General features: G+C 39.9%; 1 protein-coding gene across 1 annotated transcript in view; it reads left to right on the top strand.

The window, feature by feature from the left end:
• The window catches only part of MYO3B (myosin IIIB), a 557,666-nt gene that overhangs the window by 132,363 nt on the left and 400,999 nt on the right, over window positions 1-24,304 (top strand). The window contains 1 exon segment of the mRNA XM_010602840.3: window positions 10,736-10,801. Coding sequence (XP_010601142.3) covers window positions 10,736-10,801 — 66 coding nt within the window.

Raw genomic sequence — 24,304 nt, 5'->3', positions numbered from 1 at the left:
GAAAACCCTATTGATCACAATGGTCTGATCTACAACTGATCACAGGGCTGGCACAGGACTGGGAAGTGTTTTGTTCTGTTGGGCACGGGGTCACTATGAGTTGGGGGCCGACTCGATGGCAGCTGACAATACCTACTGGCTACTTGATCTTGTTTGTCAATTAGTTCAGAACCCAGGCAGGGAGGAGTAATGCTTTTTATTGTCCCCCCAGTCCCCACTCCCCAGTGATTTGTATATAAAACTATTTTAAATAACTTACCACCAGAAAAATGAATGCTCCAGGAAAGTCCACGTATTTAGCCTGTGGCTTTGCACATCCACTGGCCCACACCCACAACACCATGATTTTCATTCCACCAAATTAAAAAGCTGTTTTATCTTAAAATGCTAACCTAACTGAGGAATGACTCTTTATCTCCAGAATGCTTACACATACCATAATGATCACTTCCAAAGAGTACAATCCCACAGAACCCACAGAAACTTAGTGCAGGAAATATTTAGAGAACAACATGATATATTTAACAGACTTCTTTGAATTAAAAAAAATGTATATATCATGCATTTAGGATTGCGTGTGATGACGAACAGGCTGTTGCTTCTACTCTGTGCATGAAGGACCACCTAGGAAAAGGGTCATTAGCCAGCCCTTGAGGCAGGACTACTCCCCTGGCATATTGGACATTAACAGTTGGTTTTGATGGTGTTGCTGAATTCTTGCTGAAGGAGGAAATTAAAGAATGGATGTCAGCAAATGACCACATTGGCTCAGACAGGAAGCCACACACCCACCCATCCCCTCCATTATCCCTGTTGACAAGGTACCTTCTATTGTCCTTGACTTTCTGCTGCACTTTGCATGCTTGGCTGGGTTGGTTATATGTTGTGCGTGTTTGCATAAGGAGAGTACAGTGGAGGGAAAGGTACCCCAATGTGCTTCAGAGAGGAGAAAATGCAATCCATGCCATTTGTGAACACTTGAAATGTTGGTGTAGTGGCCTAGGATTAATAAAGCTCAGGAACCCCTCTCGTCTCAAGCATAGGCCCTGGGGTAATAATACCTGACATGGGGAACATAATGTAATCTTGAGATTCAGAGATGACCTTTGAAACAGATTCCTGCTGGACTGAAAAGCCAGAGCAAGTGAGTATCTTATCACTTACTGACTGTAAATGGTTAGGAATGGGTTTGTTATTAGCTATGTGATTTGATGTAGCAACTTTACATTTTAACGGTTATAGCTTAACATTGCAAATGGTGTTATTTAAGGGACAAGGTCAAATTAGGTTATTAAGAATCAGAATCAAAGGAATTCACAAGCTTGAAATTTAAGTACAAACCTTTACTTTTTGCCTTACTGCTCTTGGTAATATCATCTACTTTCTGATTTAAAAGAAATGTCTTCAGTTATTTCTTTAATTTTCTGACAGTGATTCTTCTCTAGCAGAATTATAGTATATTCTGAATAAATCTTGGTCTGTGCCATGTATGTCAAGGTCATTACCCGGAGATACCCACCAAGTTTTTGAAAGGGCAGAATGGAACCCGGCAGTAGGGTTCAAGGCTTGGCACTGGTGGAGTTGAACAACTTAAGGTTACCATTCATATTGTATTTCAAGGAGTTGTGACCCTGGGGGCACTATTCACAACCCTGCGGGACCACTTGGTGGTCTGTTCCTCCTTGGCTTTAGCTCTGTTCCCCCGTTGCTCTGGAATTGCTCATCGGATCTCCCCCAGAAGATGAAGCAATCAATGTTTACCCTGTATGTATTTAAGTTACTTGGCAGTATCCAAAGTGTTCATTGGTAAGAAGTATTTGCCACCTAAGAAACTTTTTAAATGTTAGAAATCACATATGACATGTGGCATGTGTAAGCCATTTCAGCCTCCTTTCCAGCAGTGAAAAAAAAAAAATAGTAACAACCTAAATGTCCCCAATAGCTAGAAAGTCTAAATAAAGTATAACATGCCCATATTGTGGAATACTATTTAGGTATGAAGTTGACTTGGGGAGATCTTCAAGACATGCTATTGAATGGAAAAAATAAGTACCAGGCCATTTATTTGTAAATTAAAATCCCATTTCTATTGCCCCCAACTATATATGATTTATGATATAAATATATTTTAAAATATTTTGTTATAAAATGCATGCAAAAAGGTCTGAAAGAATACAAGCCATACTGGTCTGGGGAGCGTGGGACTGGGGGTGGCAGTGAAGAGGAATTTTGATTTTTACTCTTTATTATTTCTGTATTGGGTAACTTTGTACATTGAGGTGGAATCAGGTATTACAAATAAATATGAACTTTCTAAAAATAATTAATTTTGAACAGGGAATATATGACTTAGGGAGAAAAGCAACCTTGGCAGAGGCTGGGGCATGATACTGAAGGAAGAGACACAGACATACACCAAACTACTCGACTTCACTAATGGGATGACCCACTGTGATCAGACTGGCAACTATGTTGCTGTAACTACTACAGTACTTTCAAAACAATTGCACTCAGGTTGCTTGCTTTATTGCCTTTATGAGTAAATAAACAGAATACATTTTGGACATATTCCTAAGTGTTTATTTAGCAAAAAAAAAAGTTGCCCTCTAGCCGATTCCTACTCATAGTAACCTTATAGGACAGAGTAGGACTTGCCCCATAAGGTTTCCCAGGCTGTAAATCTTTTTGGAAGCAGACTGCCACATCTTTCTTCTCACAGAGCTGCTTGTGGGTTTGAGCTGCAGATCCTTCAGTTAGCAGCCAAGCGCTTTAACCACTGTACCACCAGGGCTCCTTCTTGAATGTTAATACTTATTTATTAATTATTATACTTAATTTCAGTCTTTAAATCTTCATTTCTTTATTCCCCGTCTTCTCTGACTAACACCCTTCTCTCCTTGCCTAACTGGTTTACTTATATCACCTCTGCTCAGGGCCTGCTTCAGAATTCACAACTTCCAGAAGCCTTTTTAATTAACTCAGCCTTATTCAGAAATGTTTTACTCAGTATCTTCTCTGAGTCTGCTTTAATGTTTGAGGGCTTCATTTTGCATCCTTTCAAGGTATTGGTTTTGTCGTTTTATGCATATATGTTCTCTTAATTCATCTTCCAAAGTAATGGGGTCTTCATGAGACAAAATACTGGAAAGCAGTGAGGTGTATGGATGTTGGAGACAAAAATGCCTAAATTTGAAAACTGACTGTTCCACTTTTTATTTGGATGCTTTTCAGCAAATTTCTTGTTTTTAAGCTGCACTTTCTCCATCTGTGAAACTGGAATAATAATCCCTATGTCATAGGGTTGTTGTGATGTTCAGTTCACCTAATATATGGGAAGAACTGGGTGTGGAGCTTCACCGGAGTGAGTGTTCAAAATGTGCTAGTTATTGGTATTGATCTCCTTCTATCTCCAACCCGCCATGCATGTCTATGCAATGGTCCTGACCTCGGATGAAGTCTGTAATGAAGTTGAAGTCATGACTTATCTGCTTATTTTGGTCACATCCGTTCAGGGAGTAGGAGACATTTGGGCCTCGCAAGTGTAGGCATGAGGCTTGCGTTATCAAATCCAACTCAAGTTACCACCCAAGTCCTCAAACCCTTCTTGCTGTGAATAATTTAGTCAGAATTTGCTCACATCCAAAAGGAGTTGTTCCATATTTGTCTAGGTTAAGCTACTTTGGAGACCCAAAGTATCACCAAGTGGGTGGCTTGAAACAATGAAAATTTATTGTCTCACGGTTCTGGAGGCCAGAAGTTCAAATTTAAGGTGTCAGCAGGACCATGTTCTGTCTGAAACAGGGCTTCAGAGTCAGTTTGTTCCAGTTCAAACCCCTGCTGAGAATGTGCATTTCTAACAAGTTCCTAGGAGATGCTAATGCTGCTGGTCAGGGACCAATTCTGCAAACAACTAGTAGAGCAGTGGTTCTCAGAATTTATTATACATAAGAATCACCTGGGAATCTTGTTAAACTGTAGATTCAGTATATCTGGGGTGGAAATGGAAATTCTCAGCAGGAGTTTAAGCTGGAACGAACTGGTTCAAAGCCCTGCGCCAAAGGCTCTAGGGGAGGACCTTCCTTTGCCTCTTTCTAGCTTCTGGTAATTTCTGGCAATCCGTGGTGTTCCTTGGCTTGTGGATGCATCACTCCAATCTCTGCCACTGTCTTCATATGGCCATCTTCCCTCTGTGTCTCTTCTCCTGTTTTTATAAAGATACTAGTCATATTGGATTTAGGGCCCAGCCTACTCCAGTAGGAGCCCTGGTGGCATAGTGATTAAGAGCTTGGCTGGTAACCAAAAGGTCAGCCTTGGAAATCCTATGGGGCAGTTCTACTCTGGCCTACAGGGTCACTATGAGTTGAAAGGAATACACATATTCTTTTACATGTGTATACATGTGCTGGGCACTATGTATACACATATAAAAGAACGTTGTTTTAGCCTCACGGAGCTCACCTCTGGGGTTAGGTGAATTTGTGACCAAACAATTATAACACAATATGACCATTTCTGTCATGGACAGATATACAAGGTGCAGTGGGACTATAGGGAAAGGAGCAACTAGGTCTGCTGGAAAAGACAGGAAGGTATCATAGAAAAGTTGCATTTGAGCCAGGACTTAAACCATGAATAGGATTCTGCCAGGTGGACAGATTGGGGAAAACACTCTCATCTGAGGGTACATTATGTGCAAAGGCCCCAAGGCCTGAAAGAACAGGACCTGCTTTGGGAGCTACAGTAATGAGTGTTTCGGCATCAGGTGAGTATGCGGAAGTGGTTTGAGATGAGATTAGGTAGACAAGCGGGCCAAGACGTTTATATGGCATGTAAAAGGGTAGAGATTTTATCATGCTGGCAGTGTGGATCCACTGAAGAATTTTGAGCAAGGAAATAACAAGGTCAGATTTGTATGTTATAAAGAAATTCTAGCTGCCAAGTGCAAAATGGATTAGAGGGTAATGAGGGTAGAAGGAGGGAGACAAATAAGGAGGCTTCTGGAGTAGACCGAGTATGAGATGATGAGTGAGTGGATTAGAATGTGAAACAAGGGATCCATCCACTGCCGTCGAGTCGATTAATACGGGTGTTGAATAAGGGATTTAGGAAGTAGAGTTGATAGGTCTTGGTACTTGATTGGTGTATTAGTGTTTTATCACCGTCATTAACAAAATGCCACAAATTTATCAGCTTAAAATAGCATGAATTTACTAATCTTACAGTTTCATAGGTCAGAAATCTGACACAGGTCTCGCTGAGCTAAAGTGAAGGTATCAGCAGGCTGTACCCCCTTTTGGAGGCTCTAGGGGTGAAGTTGTTGCCCTGCTCATTCAGGCTGTTGGCAGAATTCAGTTCCTGGTATTTGCAGAACTGAAGTCCATTTCTTTGCTATTCATCAGCTGAGGCCCATTCCAATCTTCCAGAGCCACCTGCAGTCCTTGGCTCATGACCCCTTTCCTTCATCTTCAAAGCCAGCAATGACAGGTCAAGTCCTTTTCACATTTCAAATCTCTTCTGGCTCTTTTTCCATCATCTTATCTCTTTGACTCACTCATATGCCTCCCTCTTCTGCTTTGAAAGACTTATATGATTAAATTGGGCCCAACCAGATAACCCAAAACAATCTACCCATCTCCAGGTCCTTAACCTTAATTACATCAGCAAAGTCCCTTTTACCATGTAAGGTAAACATATTCACTGATTCCAGGGGTTAGGATTCGGCCATTTTGGTGGTAGGTGGGCATTATCCTATCTTTTACAATTGGCGTGGGGATGTGGGGGTTGAGGGAGAATGTAGAATTCAGATTTTTTTTTTACTTCAGCAACCAGGTGGGATGCAGCTTTAGGGGAGGAAGATGAGTTTGGTTTTGAATATCCTAATTTAAGGGTGTACCTGGAAATCAAAATGGAGCCATTTAGTAAATAGTTGGATGCTCCAGCCAAAAGAGAAATTGAAGCAGATGATACAGATTAAGAAGCTGTCAACATATAGGTGTTACGAACCCTCAGTGAATGTGTAGACTGAGAATAGAGCTAAGAACAGAGTCAATAGTATTTTAGGTTCAGCAGAGGAAGAGGCACTCACAAAAGAAACTGAAGACCAACCTATGTGGTCTCTAGGGGTCTCACTTCCTTTTGGCATATCTCTTCTTTCTCCTCTGTCTGACCTATTTTCTCCTCATTACCTATTTTCTTCCTAGTCATGTGTCAGCCTACTAAAATGCCAGCTTGTATGTTGCATACCTAGGGCTCTTCAGTCTGATTCTTCATTATGCATCTTTCAGCTTCAGCTTCCAGTGCTAAACAGCCTCATTCTCTTAGTATTTTTCAGTTTAAAGGTAAAGCAAAGCAAAATAAAACAACAGCAAAAACTTCCAAATATAATCTGATTGACCCCGGTTGTTATGTAGGCTGTCACCAGACTGATTTAGGAATGGAATCAACCCTACAACAACAGGGTTTTTTGTTTTTTTTTTTTTGGTTCCTAGGTCAAGTACTAACTAGTAGTTAGTACCCTGTTGCTCCAATCAGCTGCTTCTCTGTTTCAGGGACTAGAATGAATTCAGTGTGATTGTTCAGCAAACCATTTTGTTCCACAGATGCTTTGGGGGAAGAGGTTAACTTTAGCTGTATTTTATTGGCTGGACCCAGGATTACGATGCCAAAGTGGGCCTGTCTTTGCCATCTCCCCTTGCTTCCAGCCTTCCTCAGCCCTAATAGTGTCTGTGTGTAGGGAACCATTTTTTATAGGAATTGAATTTGAGGTCCAAACTACAGTAATAATGTCATGGCAGGTAAAACTAAAGTCAAATTTAGTCATTTTCTACATTGCCTTGGTAAGTTTATGAATATTATCCAGATGAGAGCTAGTTATTGAGATTCACAGGCCTTCCAGCCACTTATCATCCACACATTCTGTAGCTCTCAGCACCCATACTCATAAGGGAACTAGGCCATGCACTGACCTTCACATCATGCTGAATGTGCAGCATCTCAGCTCCTCTTAAAGACAGACCCTCTGGGCAGGATTGCAGCTTACATCTGTAGGGTATAAAGGAGCAAAAATGGTACCGTTATTACAATTTGGCACTCCTCCTGGATTGCAGGAAGATTAGAATTTATATTGCCAGTCCAAAGTCCTGTGAAGTCTTCATTCATTTTGGTTTTCATTACACCCAGGTAACAATCTTTCACAAGATCTCCATTTATTTAACCAAAGTATGATGGACAGACTCCAGGAAAGGTGGGGCACCTACAAGGTCTAAAGCAAATTCCTGGGTCTGGCTTCAAAGAAGAGGCTCCACAGAGATTTGGGGGTGGTCTGGGCAAGGGTGAGTGATGAAGTGCTCTTGCTCTCCCCTGCAGCCTCGGCAGACACTCAGGCTGCACATAGAAAGTAGTCCCTGCCTGTATTTCCTGCTGAGAAACACGGACTGGAAACAGAAAGGTACAGTGTTCTCTACACTCTAGTGGACACTCTCTATCCATTTCTCCACTGGACCCTCACCAGGGTGTTCTCTAATTGACAAAGATCCTTTGCAGGAGAGGGATTTCCCTCCATTTCTATCCATTTCTCCACTGGACCCTCACTAGGGTGTTCTCTAATTGACAATGATCCTTTGCAGGAGAGGTATGTCCCTCCATGTTTGGCTGACCAGTGTCAAGCCCACTAGTGTTATTTTAATCAAGTCTAGTTACTCTGGTGGTGCCATGGTTAAGTGCTCTGCTGCTGAAAGGTCAGTGGTTCAAACTTAGTAGCAGCTCCATGGAAGAAAAGACCTGGTGATCTGTTCTCATAAAGATTACAGCCTTGGAAATTCTGTAGGCCAGTTCTGCTCTGTGCTATGAGTCAGAATCAACTTGACGGCGTACAACGACAATAACAAGTCACTGTCTACAAATGACTTCTTGGCAATGATTAACTGTTTTGGGAGTGATTTAAGTCTTTTAAACAGTAGATTAGTTAAACAGCTCTTCTCTTTTGACTGGGTTTAGTAAGAATGAGATGAGCAGAAAACATGAGAAGATCAGAGAATTCACAAGCCCTGGAAAGGGCTGTAGATGGAGGTGATCTAGGGTAATCTGCTCACAGCAGGATGCAGGATGGAGGCTCACAGAGGAGAGCTGTGAGGATGTGTGATGTACCTCAAACAACTGGCAACCAGTAAGAACAAGGCAGCCAAACTAGTATTGAGGGTGAAGTTACCTGATGGTATTTTTATTATTTAAAAAACGCAAAGGAAAGATAAGGACAACTATTGTTGAATGGAATGAATGAGATTAAAGGTAGCCTCCAAAATAACTAAGGAACAAAATTCAACTGCTGTGCTTCCTAGCTCTGTATGCAGATAGTTTTCCTCTTGGTCTGTGAATCAGAAAGACCTGAACGACCACTGCATTCTTACGTGGAACAGGGAGATCATGTATTTCCTCTCCTTCTCTTCTTCTTCCTACCCCTTCCCAACTGCTCCCACACTAGTCCCAAAATAATCATACAGCTTAGCTTCAAAATTACTCATGTTCTTTGAACCTACCAGACATTGTTCCACTTCTGTGACTTAGTACATGTTGTTTCCTAAACCTGTAATGGCTTCCTTCTCCTCGATTTCAAAAACTCCAGACACCTCAATTTTTAGAGACCAGCTCAAGTTCAACCTCTTTATAAATCTTCTGGGACCCCCCAGATTGGATAAGTTGCCACTCAATTATGCCCCACATATATATGTGCTTGTACTTCTATTATATCAAATTGTGTTTTAATCATATGATGGAATAATACTTTGAAATATTATCTGACTCAGTTAATAACTGAGTGCTTAAAGAAGATGGAAATTTGTTTTTCTCTCCCGTTCAGGAACTCTAGAGGTAAGCAGTCTAGAGTAGTTACTGACAGCTTTGCAATGTCGTCATGAATCTGCTCTCCTATTAACTTTGCCATACTCAGCTCATAGCTTTCATTTTCAAGTTTACCTCATGTTCTACATGGTTTACCAGGCTCTAGCCATCACATTCAAGTTCCAGGAAGCAGGAGGGGGGAAGGAGAAAGATGATAAATCTTCTCTCTTTTTAGGAGAATTTCTGCAAATTCCATACAATAATTTCACTTATATATCACTGGCCAGAACTCAGTCACATGGCCTGCCTTAGTTATCTAGTGCTGCTGTAACAGAAATAGCACAAGTGAATGGCTTTAACAAACAGAATTATTCTCTCACAGTCTAGTAGGCTAGAAGTTCAAATTTAGGGCATCAGCTCCAGGGGAAGGCTTCCTCTGTCGTCAGGTCCTTATCATTAATCTTTACCTGGGCTAGGAGTTTCTCCGCACAGGAACCCCGGGTCCAAAGGACACGCTGTGCTCCTTGTGCTGCTTCTTGGTGGTATGAAGTCTCCCATCTCTCTGCTCACTTCTCGCTTTTATGTCCCAAAAGAAATTGGCTCAAGACTTACTCCAGTCTCGTGGATTGAGTCCTGCCTATCCTCCCTCATTAACATCATAGAGGCAGGATTTACAACACACAGGAAAATCATATCAGATGACAAAATGGTAGAGAATCACAAATACTGGGAATCATGGCCCAGTCAAATTGATACACATATTTTCAGGTGACACAATTCAATCCATGGCATGGCCACATCTAGTTGAAAGGAAATCTGGGAAATGTAGTCCTTATGATGGCAACAGTGTGTCAAAATAAAAGTTGTACCAGAAGAAATGAGAGGAGAATGAATACTGGAAGGCAACTTGCAATCACATTATCTGATGTGTTTTTCATTTCTGGTAATTGTAGATGTTTCCATCTCTTTACCTATTGAAGCTGAGCAATCCATGGCTTTAGGAAGCGGTTAAAACCCAAGTAAAAACAAAGATCATGTATAATGGGCTTAAAATATACAGTCATAATTCAGGTGCACAGAAGTGTAACCTTATCCATTTACTGAACTTGACTTGCCCACAGGCCCTTATTTCCATTTATGGCTAGTAAAAAAAAAAAAAAAAAAATCTTGTTAATTAAAGGTAATGTAGTCACTTCTGTTTTAAAATTGAATCTCTTTGGGGTAAGTATTCAGTTACATTCAGGGCTCTTCCCTTCCTCTTCTGCCTTTTCACTAGGAGGTGGTCTGGTTGCCTCAGGGTCTTTCTGCTGTTCTCTTGGACCTCTGATAGTTATATATCTGTCTCCCTTTCTACCTAGAAACCTCTTAGAGTCTGGGCACTGTTATAGCTGATTTGCTGTCTTCTGGGCATATTATAGAAGTTGACACAGGAAATAGTTAAAAATGTGACTGATGAGTATACTTTAAGTATATAATATAATTAATTCAAATGGTACTATAATGATTTGACTATCCTAGAAAATTAAAAGTCTATTTCTCTAAAGCCCCTAGCACTATGTTATAACTCTCTTATGGCTGTAGTAATATTCAGCTCTTGGTTTTAGTGATTGTGTTGCTTGCCTTGCCCTTTCTTAGAGTGTTCAACCCCTGAAGAGTGTTCCTGATTAGGTCCTGGCAGAAAGCCTTGAACATAGTAGGCCTTCAGTCAATGAAGATGAATGACTGAATGAATAGGGTCTGGCACTTTACAATTTACCTCCAATAGATGACTCCTGCTCAGGAAAAAACTGAGTAGATTTCAGTAGAGCTATTTAGAATGATATCAATAAAGACAAGTCAGTATTTTGCCTTTGACGAAATTCTTTTTTTCCTAAAGAAAAAAATTGGTTTTGTTTTTCAGAAATCCTCCACCTACTTTACTTCATCCAGAAAAATGGTGTGAGGAATTCAACCACTTTATTTCACAGTGAGTATTTCTTCTTCTGAAAATTGCTTATCCAGCAAGGCCTTGAACAGCTGTTGGGGAAATTCAAGCTGTGGAATTTACTTGGCACTTGAGGTTGTTATGCCTACTAGCACTTTATGACACAGGATTTGTTCCAGTAAAGGATAGAAGATACCTCTGCAGGATCTGAAAAATGAGTTCCATTTGACTTTTGGTTATAATCAGTCCTCCTGATGATATGGGTCACATTTATCTGAGCATCTACTCTGTCTTGGGTCAAATATTACAACTTCTCTTGTTTGAGGGAGAAGGAGGAAGGAGACTTAGCGTGTAAAAACTTGATGCCCGCACTGGGAACAGAGAAGAAACAGAAGGTTGCAGCCTCTGACAGAGGTTTTGGAGGTTGGAAGTTGAGCTCTGCTAGAAGACGGGTATTGTGAGAGCAGGACCCCAATTCCCAAGATGATTGAATGAACAAAGTACGATCTCAGGTGTGAAGCCCTAGCCAGGGTTCAAGAGGGGAGGACAAGATGAAAACTCAACTGAGGACTTGTTGGGAGTGATGTCACCAGAAACTAGGCAAGACTTAATGGGGCCAAGGCACAAGCAAAACCAACAGCAACACCAGCATGGCTGGCTCCATGCTGTCTATGAACTTTTGGCCTGGTCTGAGTACCACACTGGTCCCAAATCTGGGGATGATGCTCAGTCTGCAGGAGACAGCTCTGTAGCCCCAGGCTAGGGGACTAGAGAACTGTGGGGTCAGGAATTGAGACCAGGCCTTACAAACCATACTCAGATACAGGAGCTAGGAGGAAGTGCCCCAGAGTCTAGTCTGTCACACAAGGTGTTCAGAAGTCATGGGGGTCGGGGAGGGGGAGGTAGAAAAGAAGTATCCACATGGCTATAAACAAGAAGTAGGGAAGGGTCAGCAAAGATTTCTCTAACTTTTGCATATGTTGCAGTCTTGGCTTCCACAAAAAGGCAGAGCAGTGAAGCAAACTGGTCTCTTGGTCATCTTCCTTAATCAGCTGCAATACACAGCAGCAGTCCCTTATCCAATATTCCAAAATCCAAAGAGCTCTAAAAATGAAAGTTATTTTGACCTTGAGCCATTTAGCAGCAAAACCTAACCTTACATAAACTCATTTGATGGCAACACATGATCTGAACTAAAAGGAGGCTATTTATAGTCATTATTTATCTTACTTAGTGTGAATATTCATGTATTTTGCTGCAGATATATTATCGTGCTTGATTACAGTGTACTGCCCCAGATCCTGTTGAAGATGTTATGTGATATACAGTAAATGTACCTTTCTAAAATTTCATAAAGTCTGAATTGTAAAATATACTTGATCCCAGGGGTTTTATATAAAGAACTATGAACTTGTTTTTTATTTTCATTTCAAATGTAACGTAGTTGAAGGTCCCTGAAATTGTTTGCCTGTCCAGTTCCTCCTGGGCTTATGTCATCTTCCTCAGGAGGGAGGAGCGGTGAAGAATTCAAAGAACTCTATCAAGAAAGCCCAAGTTGGAACACGGGCATGAAATTCAGGACCAGGGAGTTGAGGGCATTTCCTTGCCCCTCAGCCTCACTCTGACATTTCTGTGATGACTGCAGAATGCACCAGAAGCAGTCACAAGTCAAGAGTGGTGATGGTAGGTGATATTGAGAGGAACAAGAGATACTTGCAGGAGGGATGATACCCACATATGAGCAGAGGAAGAGCCTCTTCCTGAGGTTTGAAAGCTAAAGGAGGAGAGCCAAAGACATAGCAGTGACTTGGAAACACGTTTCAGACCACCCAGAGAAAGAATCTGGGCACTAAGGTCCCAGTGATTTTGCTGACAGAGGCTGGATCCAAAGATTTCTCCATGGCTGCACACAGATGCCCTTGATTGACCTCCTCTAAGCTCCCAGCCTGGAAAAACCCACTGGATATTCACAAAGATGCCTTTTCATACCCAGCTCTCCTACTGTCTCTAAAACGTGGCTTGACTCACAAAAACTTGGCTTATGTATACTTTCAAGAGTATGTTTGTGTCCTAAAACCGAGTACAGTCATGCACTGCATAATATCCATTTGAGCAACGTCCAATAGCGTATACGTCCATGGTCCCATAAGGTTAAAATAGAGTTCAGAGATCCTGATTGGAGAACGGGATGTAGTGTAACCAGATGTAGCGAATACAACAGCTTCCCATATACAACATGTGTATCTCATGTCTCTTGTATACAAAGTGGTTGTGTTGCTAGGTGCGTAATGGCATATAGTATATATATAACCTATAATACGTATGTCTTGATAGTCATAATGAATGCCTTTGTTACTGGCTTATGTCGGTACCGTCTTGTACTTTCTATATTTTAATGTGAACTTTCCCTACTTACAAATAAAAAGTTTACCTTATAACAGTGTATCCTTCGACTTTTAGGCAGCAGCATTCAATCTTGTGTATCGTGTGTTTTTTGAGTGTTTTAGCATTATCTCTCTGTTTAATTTTCTTTCTAAAATATTACCATGATAACCACGAAGAAGACTAACAATCCCACACTTCAAAATAAAAACCAAGATAAACATAAAGACTCAGCAAAAACAAATTCAACTATAGTGAAAAAGAGGAACACACAATTTTCAAAGAAAAACGTCTCAGCACAAAAAAGTAAGTGGAAAAAGGAAACTGTCAACAACACACAAAAAAAGGCATCAAAATAACAGCACTAAACTCATACCTATCTATAATTATGCTCAATGTAAATGGATTAAAAAAATGTAAATGGATTAAGTGTACCAATAAAGGGACAGGGAGTCGCAGAATGGATTAAAAAAAACATGATCCAACTATACGCTGCTTACAAGACACACACCTTAGACTTAGAGACACAGACCGACTAAAACTCAAAGGATGGAAAAAAATAAGCAAACAACAATCAAAAAAGAGCAGGAGTGGCAATATTAATTTCTGGCAAATAGACTTCAAAGTTAAATCCACCACAAAGGATAAGGAAGGACGTTACATAATGATTAAAAGGACAATTTACCAGGAGGTTATAACCATATTAAATATTTATGCAGCCAATGACAGGGCTGCAGGATACATAAAACATACTCTAACAGCTGAAAAGTGAGAGAGACAGCTCCACAATTATAGTGGGAGACTTCAACATACCACTTTTGGTGAAGGACAGGACATCCAGTAAGAAGCTCAATAAAGACATGGAAGATCTAAATACCACAGTCAACCAACTTGACCTTATAGACATATACAGAAGACTCCACCCAACAGCAGCCAAGTATACTTTCTCTTCTCATGCACATGGAACATTCTCTAGAATAGACCACATATTAGGTCATAAAGCAAGCCTCTGCAGAATCCAAAACATCAAAATATTACAAAGCATTTTCTCTGACCATAAGGCCATAAAAGTAGAAATCAAGAACAGAAAAAGCAGGGAAAAGAAATCAAATACTTGGAAACTGAACAAACCCACTCAAAAAAGACTGAGTTATATAAGACATTAAGGATGGAATGAAGAAATTCATAGAATCCAATGAGAATGAAAACACTTCCTATCAGAACCTTTGGGACACAGCAAAATCTGTGCTCAGAGGTCAATTTATATCGATAAATGCACACATACAAAATGAAGAAAGGGCCAAAATCAAAGAACTATCCCTACAACTTGAACAAATAGAAAGAGAGCAACAAAAGATACCCTCAGGCACCAGAAGAAAGCAAATAATAAAAATTAGAGCAGAATTAAACAAATTAGAGAACAGGAAAACAATTGAAAAAATTAACAAGACCAAAAGCTGGTTCTTTGAAAAAATTAACAAAATTGATAAACCATTGGCCAGACTGACAAAAGAAAAATGGGATAGGAAGGAAATAACCCGAAAAAGAAATGAGATGGGCGATATCACAACATACCCAACTGAAATTAAAAGAATCATATCAGATTACTATGAAAAATTGTACTCTTACAAATTTGAAAACCTAGAAGAAATGGATAAATTTCTAGAAACACACTACCTACTTAAACTAACACAGAGGTAGAACAACTAGATAGACCCATAACGAAAGAAGAGATTGAAAAGGTAATCAAAAAATTCCTAACAAAAAACACCGTGGCCCTGACAGCTTCACTGCAGAGTTCTACCAAACTTTCAGAGAAAAGTTAACACCAGTACTATTAAAGGTATTTCAGAACATAGGAGAGGACGGAATACTCCCAAACTCATTCTGTGAAGTCACCATATCCCTGATACAAAAACCAGGTAAAGGCACCACAAAAAAAGAAAATTTCATACCTATATCCCTCATGAACCTAGATGCAAAAATCCTCAACAAAATTCTAGCCGATAGAATTCAACAACACATTAAAAAAAATAATTCACCATGACCAAGTGGGATTCATACCAGTTATGCATTTAGTGGTATGCAGGGACAGTCCAGCATTAGGAAAACAATTAATGTAATCCATCATATAAATAAAACAAAAGACAAGAACCCCATGATTTTATCAATTGATGCAGAAAAGGCATTTGACAAAGTTCAACACCCATTTGTGATAAAAACTCTCAGCAAAATAGGAACAGAAGGAAAATTCCTCAGCATAATAAAGGGCACTTATACAAAGCAAACAGCCAAAATCGTCCTAAATGGAGAGGTTCTGAAAGCATTCCCCTTGAGATCGGGACCCAGACAAGGATGCCCTTTATCACCACTCTTATTCAACATTGTGCTGGAAGTCCTAGCCAGAGCAATTAGGCTAGATAAAGAAATAAAGTGCATCCAGATTGGTAAGGAAGAAGTAAAAGTATCTATTTGCAGATGACTTGATTTTATACATACAAAACCCCGAAGAATCCTCAAGAAAACTACCAAAACTAATAGAAGAGTTCAGCGGAGTATCAGGATACAAGATAAACCATGCAAAAATCAGTTGGATTCCTCTACACCAACAAAAAGAACATCGAGGAGGAAATCAATAAATCCATACCATTAACAGTAGCCCCCAAGAAGATAAAATACTTAGGAATAAATCTTACCAGAGATGTAGAAGACCTATACAAGGAAAACTACAAGACACTACTGCAAGAAATCCAAAAAGACCTACGTAAATGGAAAACCAGACCTTGTTCATGGATAGGAAGACTCAACATTGTAAAAATGTCTATTCTACCAAAAGCCATCTATAGATACAATGCAATTCTGATCCAAATTCCAACGACATTTTTTAATGAGATGGAGAAACAAATCACCAACTACATATGGAAGGGCAAGATATGCCAGATAAATAAAACATTACTGAAAAAGAACAAAGTGGGAGGCCTCTCTCCACCTGATTTTAGATGGCACAGTGGTCAAAACAGCCTGGTACTGGTACAGCAACAAATACATAGACCAATGGAACAGAATTGAATATCCAGACATAAATCCATCCACATAGGAGCAGCTGATATTTGACAAAGGCCCAAAGTCAGTTAATTGGGAAACTATAACCAGATAGTCTTTTTAACAAATGGTGCTGGCATAACTGGAAGTCCATCTGCAAAAAAATGAAACAAGACCCATACCTCACACCATGCACAAAAACTGACTCAAAATGGATCAAAGACCTAAATATAAAATCTAAAACAATAAAGATTATGGAAGAAAAAAATAGGGACAGCACTAGGAGCCCTAATACATGGCATAAACAGTATACAAAACATTACTAAAAATGCAGAAGAGAAACTAGATAACTTGGAGCTCCTGAAAATCAAACACCTATGCTCATCCAAAGGCTTCACCAAAAGAGTAAAAAGATTACCTACAGAGTGGGAAGAAGTTTTTTTTTATGCTCATCCAAAGGCTTCACCAAAAGAGTAAAAAGATTACCTACAGAGTGGGAAGAAGTTTTTAGCAATGACTTTTCCGATCAGCGTCTGATCTCTAAAATCTACACGATACTGCAAAAACTCAACTGCAAAAAGACAAATAACCCAGTTAAAAAATGGGCAAAGGATATGAACAGGCACTTCACTAAAGAAGACATTCAGGCTGCTAACAAATGCATGAGGAAATGCTCACAATCATTAGCCATCAGAGAAATGCAAATCAAAACTATGGTGAGATTCCATCTCACTCCAACAAGATGGCATTAATCCAAAAAACACAAAATAATTAATGTTGGAGAGGTTGTGGAGAGACTGGAACACTTATACACTGCTGGTGGAAATGTAAAATAGTACAACCACTTTGGAAATCGATTTCGCATGTCCTTAAAAGATAGAAATAGAACTACCATATCCAGCAATCTCACTCCTTGGAGAATATATCCTAGAGAATTAAGAGCCTTTACAGGAACAGATATATGCACACCCATGTTCATTGCAGCACTGTTTACAATAGCAAAAAGTTGGAAGCAACCAAGGTGTCCATCAACGACTGAATGGATAAATAAATTATGGTATATTCACACAATGGAATACTACGCATTGATAAAGAACAATGATGAATCCGTGAAACATTTCATAACATGGAGAAATCTGGAAGACATTATGCTGAGTGAAATTAGTCAGTTGCAAAAGGTCAAATATTGTATAAGACCAGTATTATAAGAACTTGAGAAACAGTTTAAACAGAGAAGAAAATATTCTTTGATGGTTACCGGGGGGGAGGGAGGGAGGGAGGGAGAGGGCTTTTCACTAATTAGATAGTAGATAAATTTTATTTTAGGTGAAGGGAAAGACAACACACAATGCAGGAGAGGTCAACATAACTGGACTAAACCAAAAGCAAAGAAGTTTCCTGAATAAACGAAACACTCCCAAGGCCAGTAAAGCAGGGGCAGGGGTTTGGGGACCATGGCTTCAGGGGACATATAAGTCAATTGGCATAATAAAATCTGTTAAGAAAACATTCTGCATCCCACTTTGGAGAGTGGCGTCTGGGGTCTTAAACGCTAACAAGTGGCCATCTAAGATGTATCAATTGGTCTCAACCCACCAGGGGCAAGGAAGAATGAAGAACACCAAAGAAACAAGGTAACTACGAGCCTAAGAGACAGAAAGGGCCACATAAACCAGAGACTCCATCAGCCTGAGACCAGAAGAACTAGATGGTGCCCGGCCACAACCAATGACTGCCTGGACAGGGAACATAACAGAGAACCCCTGAGGGAGGAGAGCAGCGGGATGCAGACCTCTCGTAAAAAGACGACTTAATGGTCAGACTGGGACTAGAGGAACCCTGGAGGTCATGGTCCCCAGACTTTCTGTTAGCCCAAGAGAGGAACCATTCCTGGGGCCAACTCTTCAGTCAGTGATTGGACTGGAATATGGGATGGAAAATGTTACGGGTGAAGAACAGGCTTCTTGGATCAGGTAGACACATGAGGCTGTGTTGGCATCTCCTGTCTGGAGGGGAGATGAGAGAGGAGAGGGGGACAGAAGCTGCCTGAATGGACACAAGGAGAGAGAGTGGAGGGAAGGAGTATGCTGTCTCATTAGGGGGAGAGCAATTGGGAGTATACATACAGCAAGGTGTATATAAATTTTTGTATGAGAGACTGACTTGATTTGTAAACTTTCACTTAAAGCACAATAAAAATTAATTAAAAAAAAATTACCATGAAGTGCATCATCGCTTCCAAATGCAGCAAAACCAGTGCTAGTGATAGCGGCAGCAAGAGGCAAAGGGGAGGTATCGATTTGGAAGTGATGAAAAGGTTATTAAACAAAAAGAAGGTAGAAAATCAGTGAATTCTGTTGCTCACATTTAGGCACGTTGCACTCAAGGATCACGACAATCCTCAAAAACAAAGAAAAAATTCTCCAAGCTATTAAAGGATTGGCTCCACTGAAAGCTACAAGGCTAATGAAAATGTGAGAGGGACCTATAACAGATATGGAGAAATTGCTAATAACGTGGATTGAGGACCAAACACAAAAGGGAATCCCTCTCAGCATGTTGATGATCAGTGCCAAGGCTAAAGCTTCTTCAAGATGCTTAAAGAAAAAGCAGGACCAGAGTATGTTTCGAGTTTAGTACTAGCTCTGGGTGGTTCAAGAGCAGCAAAGAATGTTTTTTGCTGCATAATGTGAAAGTGAGTGGTGAGTCTGTGCGTGCTAATACGAAGGCAGCAGAAGAGTTTGTTGAAAGCTTAGATAAACTAATTGTAGAGGGAGGTTATTCGCCACAGCAAATTTTTAATACGGATGAAACCTCCTTATTCTGGAAGCAGATACTTGAAAGAACTTTATTCATAAAGAGGCCAAGTCAATGCCATTATCTTTGCTATTTAGTCAATACAGGTACACTCCAGCATCCCATATAGCTTTGCTAAGCATATAATATGGTGTTCGCACAACATCCAGATCACGTAATGTCCTATTTCAAAGAATATATCAGGGTCGTTAAGTGATGTATGACTGTACAGTATTGCTTAGATGGATTTGGGAATAAAGGCACACATTTGGTAGAAGCATTAGGGCTTTTAGGGTTACACACAGTGTAGAAAATTCTTTCTACCTTTTATTTCTCCTTATGGCAAATATGATTATAGGCAAATTACAATCTAGGTATTTTTTTCCTAGCTTTGAGAATTCTAGATGCATGAATTCTGAGTTCTTTAGACTTAGAAAGCCCTTGAATACTAACAACAACAGCGATAATAAAACCCAAAACAGCTGTCAACAAGTCGACTCCAACTCATGGCTCCCCCACATATGTCAGAGTAGAACTATGGACTGTAGGGTTTCAACGGCTGATTTTTTCAAAAGTAGATCGCCAGGCCATTCTTCCAAGGTGCCTCTGGATAGGTTAGTAGCTGAGGGCTTAAATGTTTGCACCACAGAAAACAATGCCTTTGAGTAAATTATTGGGAGCAAAGCAAAATGGATTTATAAGTATTTTGTTGAAACTGCAGGGAAGAGGAGTCTGAAGAGTTTCTAATGAATCAAGGAAGGTAAATAGAAATTAAGTGACTGTGTACTTTATTACTAATTTAAAATATGAAAAAATTTCATCGATCTCTTTGTTTAATGAGTTGTCCTAATTGTTTTATATTAGTGAAACTACTATGCATTATAGATATTTGTCGTGGATTGAATTGTTTCCCCCCAAAATATGTATCAACTTGGTTAGGCCATGATTCCCAGTATTCTGTGGTTATCTTCCATTCTGTGATTGTAATTTTATGTTAAAGAGAATTAGGGTGGGATTGTAACACCCTTACCAGGTCACATCCCTGATCCAGCATAAAGGGAGTTTCCCTGGGGTGTGGCATGCAACTCCTTTTATCTCTCAAGAGATGAAAGGAAAGCTAACAGAGAGGGGGCACCTCATACCTCCAAGAAAGCAGTGCCGGATGCGGAGCGAGTCCTTTAGACCTGGGGTCCCTGTGCAGAGAAGCTCCTAGTCCAGGGGAAGATTGATGAGAAGGCCGATAGAGAGAAAGTCTTCCTCTGAAGCTGGCACTCTGAATTTTGGACTTTTAGCCTATGTGAGAAAATAAATTTCTCTTTGGTAAAGGCATCCACTTGTGATATTTCTGTTATAACAGCACTAGATAACTAAGGCAGAATTCATAGGTTTTTTCCTGCCCTCAACCCCCCAATCCTATTTTCCCATAATATCTCAACTAAGAATTCTCCTTTTTTACAAGATTTTTAAGAACATAACTCTTGAAACTGGGAATGGATTATTATATTTTATATCTTTATGTGGAAACCTGTCCACCATTTCCAAATAATATCCTTTTGGTTTTGTAGAGGATCTGCCTAGCCTAGGCTGCCGTGACAACCTACTGAATGCAATTTGACTTTATTATTTCATTATATTTATTTAACTCTCTAATTAAATATAAACATCAACAGTCACTGGCTGAAAATGTCTATTTAAAGAGAGAGCCTTGGTTTCCTTTTATACTTACCTTGCTTATTTTCAGGGGAAGGGAAAGCAGGATGGAGGATTAAAACCTTCAGATGATAAATTTTTCAGTACTGGAGGGAGTGGGGTGAGGAAGATGATTATCTGGTAATTTCAGAAAAAGTGTTTTTAGCCTCAATTATTCAGATAATTGCATCAATTCCCTGTGTGGACCAAGCCACAGTGTATTGTAATAAAGTAAACTGAACTGGCTCTCTATAAAGAATAAATGGAAACCCTGGTGAGGTAGTGGTTAAGTGCTACGGCCACTAACCAAAAGTTCGGCAGTTTGAATCCACCAGGTGCTCCCTGGAAACTCTGTGGGGCAGTTCTACTCTGTCCTGCAGGATCACTGTGAGCTGGGATCGCCTTGATGGCAATGGGTTTGGTTTTGGGATTTTTTTTTTTTTTTAAAAAAGAATAAATAGTACTAGAAATTCCTTAAAGGAGCCCTGGCAGTGCAAGTAGTTAAGCACTCAGCTGCTAGCCAAAAAGTTGGTGGTTCAAACCCCATGCAGTGGCTCTGTGGGAGAAAGACATGGTGATATGCTTGCATAGAGATTACAGCCAAGAAAACCCTATGGGGCAATTCTGCTGTGTCACATGGGGTTGCTATGAGTTGAAAATAACTTGACGACAGCACCTAACAACAACAGAAATTTCCTTAACTGCTTTAAGGCCTTAATACCCTGTCCCCGTGTGACTGCTGGACCATAGCAGAGTCAACTCAATAATTTCACCTTTTCTTCGTGACCAAAGGCCCTGTATGGCTCCTCCTTGATTGCTGCAGCAGTCTGGAGAAGTTGGCCTTACTGCAGCCTAGTGATTACAGCTATGTAGACAGGGAACAAGGTGCATGTGTATGTGTGTGTGTGTGAGGGAGAGAGAGAGAGAGAGAAAATGGGGTGAAGGGGAAAGGGAAACACAAGTCCTGGGATGTGGCTTACTGGTTTTCAGATTTGTTTCTAGCCTCCTTAGGGATTTGGAGAGGGTAGGAGAAATTTGAAGGGGCAGTGGCAGTACAGTGGTAGAATTCTCACCTTCCGTGCAAGAGAGCCAGGTTCAATTCCTGGCCAATGCACCTCATATGTGGCCACCACCCATCTGCCATTGGAAGTTTGTGTGTTGCTATGATGCTGAACAGGTTTTAGTGAAGCTTCCAGACTAAGATGGTCTAGGAAGAAAGGCCTGGTGATCTACTTCTGAAAATCAGTCAGTGAAAACCCTCTGGATCACAACAGTCAAGTCCCTTAAGATCATGGGGATGGTGCAGGACCCAGATGCATTTTGTTCCCTCGTAAATGGGGTTGCCATGAGCCGGGATCCAATTCAACTGCAGCCAACAACAACAGGAGAGATGTTGAGGTCTGCAATCCTATTTGTAAATCTGTTTTTGGGTTTTAAAAGAAAAGAAAGTATCAGCCTCTGGTTCTGAACCTTTGGTTGTTAGTGATAATTGACTCATTTATATGTGTTAGTTATGCATTTGTCAAGGCATGACTCTTGACAGCTTAGTTACAATAAATTAAAAGCGATGCTCACATAAATTCTGCTCTGCTTTTTATCCATATCCTGGGACCCTGCCTGATGTTTTTTGTCACTTCTGTGATGTGTAGTGGGCTTTGTATGGATTTCATTATCAGCTCTTTCCCCAGTGACTAAAGCTATTTGCATAACAAGTTTATCTGGTTCAAGTACTAGCCAGAATTCTGCTTTGTTACAAGGCTGCATTCAGAAGTAGTTTTTTGATAAGATGACAATAATTTTCCTTTTGCCAGCTTCACCTTGGTCCTAATGGATGTCACCTTTTTTTTTTCCTTTGGTTTAAAATAATTTCAGGTCTTTGAACTAACTAAAAAATATTTTTCTGTTTCTCAAAAGGTATTTGTGAGCTATGGCTTTTCCATTTTGCCTCTAAAATTTTTGAGGTTTCATTAGGAAATATATTTAGGACTTCATCATCATCAATAGATTGTGAGATGATTAATGAAACAATAACAGTGGATTTCCCTTGGTCAAGGACAATTCCAGGCAAAGTGCCTGGCTTCGGACCTGACAGTACCATGAACTCGATGGCCACTGACATACACACTGCACTTTCTGGCATTGGCTGGTTTGAGCAGCTAAGCATTCAGTTGTGCCTAGTTCCCAGGTTAGCACTGTGACCAAGTCCTGCCATTTAGTCATGAAATATTGAGGCAGTCTTTCTTATCCCTCCAAGCTACATTCAAATTGGTATACAAAGTTGCACTGAATGTTAAAAAGGTAAAGATCACTGTGAGTTATGAAAGTTCTAAAACTAAAGGGCATTTGCATGTTTATTCCTTAGAAACTGCAACTCAAACCTGGAACATTTGCTTTCTCTCTCTGCTTGAAGGTTTATAAAGCTAACCATTTGTGGGTGGTTGTTTTCTTAACATTGATTGTGTTCCTCTAGAGGCAACAATTCTCAGCTCTTTTCCTTTCTCCATTTTCTGTTTCAAGGCTGCTTAATTCCACCTGGCTTCATGATGTCAATGAACAACACACTTGCAATGAGAAATATCCTAGCTTGGTGATTAAGTTCCACACTATTCTTGGCCTTTTTTGGTGATTAAGTTCCACACTATTCTTGGCCTTTTTTGGTGATTAAGTTCCACACTATTCTTGGCCTTTTAAGTCTCGTTGAATTCTCCAGAGGCCATGCAAAGGGTTAATACTTCCTGGAGTAGAAGGATACAATAACCTTTATTTACATTACTTCACAAATTGGTAATTTTAATTAAAATGAGCAGCGGTATCTCCAATGACAGACTCTCTCGTTTTAGATTTATTTAGCCAATGATCAGCTATTATGGCTTCTTGAGTTAATTAGCATCTCTTTAACTACAGGGAATTGGTGAATTAATAAAAACTCATGGAGAAGTTTACAATATTAATAATAAAAAAGTGTCTGATTTAAACCCCCCAAGCTTCCCTCTCCCTTCTTAACATGTATTGATCGATATACTTACAAATGCAACCTAACATCTTTCTCATTTTTTCCTTCATGAGAAGAACAAACAAATCTGTGTATTTCAAGGTAGTATCTCTCTGAAGAGCATCTAATTTAGATTACCTAAAAAAAAAATTTTTTTTTTTTTTTTTTTTACAAAAGACACCAAGGGCCCATCTTGATCTCACTTTTACCCTACTTATAAACTCAGCCGATAAAATCTGATTTTCTTATAATGTAAACCAGGAAGTGGTTCAATGTGACTACAATGGTGTAGCATCCATGTTCCTGGAAAGTACTGTCTCCGTAAAAACTGTGGCAGTGGGAAAGAAATGGGAGTTTTAGCTTTCTCTAGAATAAGAAAAAGGCAAAGTAAAGTAGATAATCCAGGCTCTCTTGAGCAAGTTCTGTTTATTTTCTGATAGATTCGAGTTTTAGATCTTGTGAGAAACCAGATTGTAGCATATGTCACAGATTTCACATTAGTGCTTGTGGCGCATTGTATTAGCTGACTTCTGTGGCTGTGCTGTGGATTCCTTTAAATGATATTCCATGTCATTTCCCGCATTCTGTTTTCATTAGTTCTTTTAATTTTTTATCAGACTTGATTTTCATGATGTAAATCAAAA

The sequence above is a fragment of the Loxodonta africana genome, chromosome 6 (assembly GCF_030014295.1).
Source record: "Loxodonta africana isolate mLoxAfr1 chromosome 6, mLoxAfr1.hap2, whole genome shotgun sequence".
Taxonomy (NCBI): Eukaryota; Metazoa; Chordata; class Mammalia; order Proboscidea; family Elephantidae; genus Loxodonta; species Loxodonta africana.
This window is presented reverse-complemented; position numbering and strand designations above follow the sequence as displayed.